This window comes from Chanos chanos, chromosome 13, assembly GCF_902362185.1.
Source record: "Chanos chanos chromosome 13, fChaCha1.1, whole genome shotgun sequence".
Taxonomy (NCBI): Eukaryota; Metazoa; Chordata; class Actinopteri; order Gonorynchiformes; family Chanidae; genus Chanos; species Chanos chanos.
In genome coordinates, this window is record NC_044507.1 from 4,480,001 (window position 1) to 4,488,402 (window position 8,402).

General features: G+C 41.5%; 1 protein-coding gene across 1 annotated transcript in view; it reads left to right on the plus strand.

The window, feature by feature from the left end:
- Positions 1-5,158, plus strand: part of pkp3a (plakophilin 3a) — a 16,610-nt gene extending 11,452 nt beyond the window's left edge. The window contains exons 10-13 of the mRNA XM_030790471.1: positions 228-381; positions 1,083-1,278; positions 1,608-1,695; positions 2,823-5,158. Of these exons, the coding sequence (XP_030646331.1) occupies positions 228-381; positions 1,083-1,278; positions 1,608-1,695; positions 2,823-2,864 (480 nt within the window). The 3' untranslated portion in view covers positions 2,865-5,158. The remainder of the gene's footprint in view (positions 1-227; positions 382-1,082; positions 1,279-1,607; positions 1,696-2,822) is intronic.
- Positions 5,159-8,402: the final 3,244 nt, after the last annotated feature.

Below are 8,402 nucleotides of genomic sequence, written 5' to 3' on the forward strand. Positions count from 1 at the left end.
TGTGTATGTGTGAGAGAGAGAGAGAGAGAGAGTGAGTGTGTATGTTACTCTTAACAGAAGTAGACTGGGGGTAATATACAATTTTTATGCTAACAGTGAACTCATAAACCATGCTCACTCATCTCTCTGTCTCCATCTCTTTCTCTCTCTCTCTTTCTCTCTCTTTCTCTGTCTCCGTCTCTTTCTCCTTCTCTCTCTCTCTCTCTCTCTCTCTGTCTCTGTTTTAGTGGGCTTCTGTCCTGAGTCGTGTGGTTTTGGAGCAGGAGAGGATGCTGCCTACCATTCTGGATAACTTCAGGAGCAACAATGATCTGGAGATGCGTTCCCTCACTGGTTTAGTCCGGAACCTCTCCAAACACTCCAGGAACAAGAACGACATGGGTTAGTCCATTAAACCAGAACCAGAACCGGATCCCGGTTCAAACCTGAACCAGAACCTATATTCAGACCTAGTCTGAAAGGACCATCGTATCCGAAGGTCTTTAATAAGGCCCTTGGAAAACCCCATTTTCACTGCAAGAATGCCGACGTCAGCCAAGGGCTAATTCATAGTTGCGTGGGTGCAGAATTAGTTTGGAATTTTTGGGACTAAGCTCATAATCACCTACATATGTAAAAGAATTTTTAACAGTTTGCCCATGGCTGAGAGAGACAGCAGACTCTTAAGCCTGGGGTGAAAGATGGTCTACAGGTTTTTTCTTTCTTCCTTTTAATGAAAAGGGCTGAATATCGTTCGGGCACAAACACGATGGACTGTTTTTTTTTTTTCTTTAATAGTTCTGAGATCCAGAGACCTATATTTCAGATAAAACAGTTACAACAGATAAAACCTGCACAGTTTAATGCAGGTTTAGAGACAGCTGTGAAGGACTCTCCCTTACCCCGGACAGCCCCACCTCACCTCTGTAGCTCTCCTCCATTCACAACACATGCTCCATCCGTTTAGCTGTCAGGACAGAAGCTGGCTTTCCATAATGATAGAAATATACCAATCATTACAAAAAACAGAGTTTATTGCATTAATATTAGTAAACATTCTCACTCACTAACTCTCTCTCTCTCTCTGTGTTTATGCCGTGTAGCTACTAAAGTGGTGAACATCCTGGTGACCAAGCTGCCAGACGACGGACAGCAGAAGGAACCGTCCACCGATGTGGTGCTGAACATTTGCGGAGCGCTCAACAACCTGGTGACCAGCTCAGAAGTGGCCGCCCGTGACATCACCTTCTTCGACGGACTGCCCAAACTCATCGGCATCAAGACCTCCCACGACAGCAGGTAAAGGGTGAAACAAAGGGCAAAGGTCAAATTACAAAACGCAGCCAGCATCGGACGAGTCTTAACTATCATTTTTGGTTTGGTTATCCACAAAAAAAAATAAAAAAATTAACCCCCCCCCCCCAAAAAACAGAGTGTACCGGATATGATGAGGTGAGACGGGCAGTCAATAGAAATCTGATATTTGAAACATATCAAAGGAAAACCTGTCCGATTGTTAGTTATTTAACATCCGTTTACTTCTGTCTTGGGCATGTTGGAGAAACAGTAGATTTGTCGGTTGGGGTGATAATCTTTGTTTTGTTTATTTGTTTGTTTGTTTGTTTCAGTCCCTTAAAGCTGAAAGCAGCCAGAGCGGCAGCCACGGTCCTGTGCAACATGTTCCAGTATAAGAAACTACACAAAGAGTACAAGAAGGTGAGTGACTGCCAAAAAAAAAAAAAAGAAAAAGAAAAGAAAAGAAAAAAAAGAGGAGGGCGGGGCCGGGCGGGGGGGGGGGGGGGGGGGGTGGTGGCAGGGGGAGAGAGAGAGAGAGAGAAGGAGAGAGAGAGAGAGAGAAAGAGAGAGAGAGAGAATTCATAGGTCAAACATATACCATTAGCTCAGATTCTGTTTATTGCTTCATCATCCTACACTTTTCGAACATTAGACATACACAACATTGCTCACATGGAAGGATTATGTGTGTGTGTGTGTGTGTGTATGGTATGTACACGTGAGTGGACATGTCAGGCGGGCGTGTTCTTTAGCTAAACACACAACACAAACACAATGAAACGTTGGCATAAACTTACTGTGCCCTTAGGCTGTTTTCCTGTAAGGCTGTTCGCTACTGCACTGACTGGAAATATGCACATCCACATTCACTTACGCACATACGCTGTACATTCACTTAAACAAACCAGACAAACTCTTACCTACACACACACACACACACACACACACACACACACACACACAGAGAAAGAATTTCGGGTTTGGTAGCACTGTAACAGGTGGAGACAGGGCCCTGCCCTAGGGTGTGGCACAGAGATGATTTCCTCATGAACATGCCCCAACACACCTCAGCATGTCCTCAGCAAACCGCACTTTTTTCCGTTTGCTTAGAAGACCAGGGGTGACAAAATAATATATTTAGAGAGAGAGAGAGAGAGAAAGAGAGAGAGAGACAAAGAAAGAAAGAAAGAAAAAGAGAAAGAAAAAAAGAAAGAAAGAAAGAGTTAGAGTGAATGAGAGTGCCTATAAGTGCACTAACATCCATACATTTTCGTTGTCCGCCATTTTGTGTGTCTGATTTATGACAGGGAGTTAACTTTAGCTTCAAAATGTCTGCGGCGTGAATCAGCTGAGGCTATTAAACACTAAAGCCATATCAGCAGGGTCACAAGGCCGTGCACTTCCAGAGACAGACGTGCAGATTTGCATTTCTGAAAATTCCCATGCACTTTAGCACATGCTAATGCTACACTTCAACAAGCCCATGAATGTCTTTCTCACTGTTTCTTGTTTTTTTTTTTTCATTTCTTTTCTTTTTGCTCTTACAGAAAGGGTACAGCAGACAGGACTTTGCAGATATGACCATTTAAACCAGTTGCACTTTAAACCTGGAGAGATAAACACCATTCAGTTCACTACAGAGAGATTCATCGCGAAAATCTACGGCAAATGTAAAACAAAAAAAAACAAAAAAAAAAATTGCTGAAGAATTCACAGTTTTCAGCGTGTCTTAACCAGCTCCTCTAACACTGCCGACGAATGTGGAACCCATCCAGCTTTATACAAGAGAGGACCTGAAAGATATTAAAACACATCAAAAGACGAAAAAACCCAACACGCCTCGGAGGACGCACCTTAACCCATTTACCTCCGTCGTGTTTCACTCGTTCTTTTAGCGGTTCTTTTTTTTTTTCTCCCTCGTTCTGCGATGCACAGCTGACCCTTCTCCACAATCTCAGACTGCTACTCACAGTGGTTTTCGTATCCACAGTGAGTCCACACTGAGGAAAACAAACAACCAAAAAAAAAAAAAAAAAGGTTTATTCAGGAGATGAACTGGACTTTGGACTTTTATGATGTATAAATGTTTTTTTTTTTCCTTTATAAAAAGCCACGAATGCTGCATCTGATGACAGAGCACATGCTGCATGGCTGAAGCCAGAGAGTACTCAGTAGTTTGTTGAATGTTTATTTAGTTGAAATACAGTCTATTCATATAGTTTTTATACACTGCTTGCTGGTAATAGGGTTCTTTAGAAAAAGATGAGACAGAGGGCTTTTCGGTTCAGAGCCCTGAGGGTCCTTAGGTAGAGATGGAAAGCTGGTGTCAGATCAACTTCATATAATCTGTCAAAATATCAACGCTAGTGATCACTGCATAGTTATCAACTGGATGCACTGAGGCTTCTGTAAACCTACTGTCCATTTAGTGCTTAGAACTTACACTGTCCCACCATAGGCAAGCACTAGGTGAATGGTATGGCAGTGATATAGTGTAAAGGCAATGGCTCAGTAACCAAAGGGTTGTGGGTTTGAATCATGATACCAGCTGTTTTGTTTTTTTTTACGTTGAAAACACTATTCATAGAGTAATTCGTTTTTTCGTATCACAAATTTGTCATATCTCTTTGTGTATAGACTACTGTTTATCTGCATGTGTATATGTCTGCCAACTCAGAGAAAACTCCCTGAAGTTCTCAAACCTTTTAATTTTTTTTTTTGAATAATTGCAATAATGATTTTATGTTCTTTTTGGTGCTCTGTCATACATGAATGCTTATGAATGTGTCATTGTAATTATTCATTGTATATTGGAGCTGTATGAGTTAATAAGTGCTGGATTTTTGAATTTATGAATTAATTACAGCTGAATGTAAATGTTGTGATTGAACATACAGGATACTCTCGCTCTCACGGTCGTTAATCCCTACGAATTCGCCAAGTTAGCCCGATAACTCAAAACCGAGTTATTCTAGAATAATGATGTCATGTTTTCCTGTGTAACAACAGTTAGTTAGATTAGGAATTCTAATTACAGAAACTTAATTTTAAACACGTGTCGTTTAAAGCTACCACTGGCAACTCTATCTGTTAGGTTTCCCTTTTTTTTTTATCATGTATTCAGAAAAATCTTCCCAGCCACTCAGTCAGGATCTGTGTTTAATCAACATGCCTTGAGCCGGCTTGGGTTAGAGCTACATACACGAAACCCATCAGGTAGAGGCATCAGTGACAGCTTTAAGGTACGTTTAAACTAAACATGTCGGAGTTGATAAATCTTATCTGGCTAACTTCGCACCATGCCTTCACAAAAACAACCCTATAAACTACTGACAATGACAGCAAGAAGGGCCATCCCATGCAAATGAAATGTACCAGAAATGCTGTATGTATTGTGTACATAACTCAAAGAGTAATAGTTGCCTAGAATCAATGATCTCTTTTCATTCTGACACACTTTGCCTTTGAAAACTGATGCTTAAGAAAGGAATGACAATGAGTAGGAGACGCTTTTCTTTTCATTTCCGTTCGATAATCCTTTCTGACCTCTTTTGTTGTTTATGTTGAGACGCATATGTGTAATCTTAGACGATACGTTTTTATGACATAACATTTTATATTTTTATCTGACTTTTTTTTTTTAAACGACTTTCTTTAAGATCTGTGTGGACTGTTGAAGTGATAAGTGAATGTTGAATGAGTGTCAGATGCTGGTTTGCTTTTGTATTTAATTTTATTTGTATTTGTATCTGATGTGTATGCTATGCTGTGGGTCCGGTAACTCTAATGATCTCACAGTGTAAAAGAGCCTGGAATCTCCCTGTGCACATGCATGTGTATGAGCGCTAAGAGTCTGATAATGAACGTCTGTATGAGTTAATAAAGGGAAAATTGACATTAACGCTTCAGCTTTTTCAGTGTGTTGTGTGTGTGTGCGTGTGTGTGTGTGTGTGTGTGTGTGTGTGTGTGCGCATGGGTGTGTGTGCGTGAGAAAGTAAAAGCAAGCCTTCTGTTCTGCAATGTTTACCTTTGTGTGCTCTCTCTTTCTCTCTCTCTCTCTTTCTCTCTCTTAGTCTGCTCTCTACCTCACCAGCCCAGCCCTGTTTACATACTTGTTCTCTGTTCTGACACGCCCTTCTGTTCAACTCAGGCAACCATGGCAACATTCACCTTCTCACACCTATGGGTGGAACCCATGACACCTGTGGATTGACAGCCAAATTATAGACCCCACTGTACAACTTGGCTTTGTAGCTGCCCTACCCTGTACTTGACCTGACGTAACTCTACATGATAGGCAAGCTTAGATAAAGAGATAAAGAACTATTTGTGTTGATGGGAAGCAGATATTTTGTTTCGTCAATCTGATTATGAATGGGGTTGAATTAACCGACAAGAAATACTACATTTTCCCTGAAAGGAACTTTCCTAGTCCTACAAGTATGCTTGTTTGTTTGTTTGTCTATTTGTTTATTTGTTTGTTTGGGGAGGGTTATGAATTGTGTACATGCACATACAGAAGAAAGAAAGAAAGAAACAAACAAACAAACATAACAGAAAAAAGAAAGAAAAAATGAATCAGTCTTTTCCACAAATACTACATCTTGAACAGAGCAAAAGACTGGCCTCGTCGAGCTGTCTCATCTAAACTGACATCTTAATATGTATATTTGGAGGGGGTTGTTTTGTTTTGTTTTGTTTTGCTTTTTTGTTTGTTTGTTTGTTTTAAAAAGTGAGGGCGCTCTCACGCTTTTCTTTTTTACTTACCCAGCGTGCGCTAGTCCTTTACCACATATAGAGATACATATGGTCTTCAAATACATAATGCTCTTTTTTGCTGTTGTTTTTTAGATGTATTTTCTTTTTAACATATATTTTTCTCTCTGAACACATTTTGCCTCTGTGGGACAGTTAGGACAGTATATTCAGTATGTCAGCTGTGTCTGCCCACACCTGTTAGACTATCTGTAATAGATTTCAGGAGAAACAGGGATGCATCTGGCGATGACCTAACAGACTAGCTGAGTTTCAATGTTGGCCCTGCACACACAGCGGTCCACTGAGCTGTACTGTGAGGCCCAGTAAACCCTGTAGCCAGCCCTTTACCATAGCTGAACATGAGATTAAATGTCTCCTTTGGAAAAAAAACAAAACAAAACAGAATTCCAGGAGAGCAGGTGGACCAGACCAAGTCTCTGGTGCCCCTCTGAAACACAGCGCTGGTCAGTCAGCTCCCATTTTAACCCATGTTTTTCCTCATCAACTCAACTCTCCACATTCCTTACCTGTTTTATGTCTGTGACTGTTGTACCTGTTCCCAAAAGAGCTAATGTTACATATTTAAAGGCCCTCAGGCCAGCGGCCCTAACCTCAGCGGTAATGCAGGCTTTTCACTGATTACTGCTAAACTATCTCTGATGTTTAACTTGAGAGTTACCAACAGGCCTGTAGTGAGAACAGGCCAGTGGATGACACAGTGTCCTGGTGTCTTCTCTGTGTTTTACAGTATCTGGACTCCAGTCATATGTATGGGTCCTGTCTGTGGGCCCAGAGTTCTCTATTTAACACTATAGCATCACAGAGTTTATGTTACAGAGGCTTACTGACTTGAGGGTCAATGGAGTATCGTGCTTCGGGCGTTCTCGAATTTTTCACTGGGTAGGAAGTGAGTGGTTAAATTTCACAATAAGTTCTCCAAACCATTAACCCTTAATATGCCGTTCTCCACTCCTTTATTCTTTGCACACAAACGACCGGACCACTCCGACGAAGAGCGAGTCAGACTAGTTCAGTTTGTAGTTTCTGGCGTGGACGGGTTAGTAACCAGCGATGGGAAATCTGCATGCAGGGGAGAGGTTTCGAACCAGGGGAACAGGTGCAGCTGAGAGCATTTACAGCTCAACCTTGGGGGGGACACACAGGGGGATGGTCTTAGATTTTTAGGAGGGGGGGTTGGTGCTGTTATTTGAAACGGGTGTTGAGGCAGCTAAACAGGTTAGGGGAGCTTCAATTTCTTCACACTTTAATTCTCCCAGAGATTCCCCCGTTTGGGTAGCGGTGTAGTAAAGACCCTAAAGACGGCACTCCGGAGACATTTCCTGAGTCGGCTTAGGAACTTTAGAGTGTTGGGAATTGGCCCACAGTCCAGCTTTTACAGGTCAGTCATAGAGCGTGTGTTAACTCCCTCTATATGACAGTGTGGTATGACGGCTTGTCTTTTATGGATAGGAAAGCGCTGCAGACAGCCGTTAAGACTGTATCCAAGATTACGACTCACACTCTCTCCCATCTCTCTCCTCAATCTAACTGAAAACGTACCCCCGTCAAAAGGCTTTACAAAACATTACTGGGAACAGTTTTCACCCAGCGTTCTCCTCTCCCCGAGTCCCCGACTTCCTGGGAAGAAATATAAATAGAGTCTGGGAACAAACATCTGACAGGGAGGTGCATTTTTTTATAAGGGCTGTGCCTCTTGCATTTTATGGTATCACAGTACTTTAATATCTGTAACATATGCCTTGTGCCCTGTGCTGACTGTTGACTTTCATCACTTCAATGAGGACTTTTACTTTTTTTTTTTTTTTTCACTTTATATCTTTATGGGATTTTAGTATCTCATTGTGTGTTGTATTCTGTGTTGAACATTAAATGTCGTTGCTGTCTCTTTATGTGTTACCTGTGTCATGTGTTTACCAAGGCAAATTTCTAACAACCTTTGGTTGCTCCGGCAATATAAATCAATAAAATCTTTGACTTTAAACTCCGTCTCCTCACACACAGGGGCTGTTGTAGCTGATAGTGTGGAGGTCACAATGAGTCTTAGAGTCACAATGTGTGTTTTATATCATCAGGAACCGCGACTCAAAATAATTTGCGTTGTAAATTCACACCCCCGCGTCTCTGTCAAATCTGTCTCTACCATGCTGCCCTCTGGTGAACGCTGCTGAATCTGGCACCAAAATTTTGATCTCTCAGGTCTGTAAAGATCAAGAGTATTGAAATCTCTCCACAACACAGCACAAAGCATAACTATACAGAACTACATAAGTAAAAAAATAAATTAGGATATATCTACACAATCAGGCCATAGCTACACCTCCATAATGTCTACATCCTTTCCAGAAGGT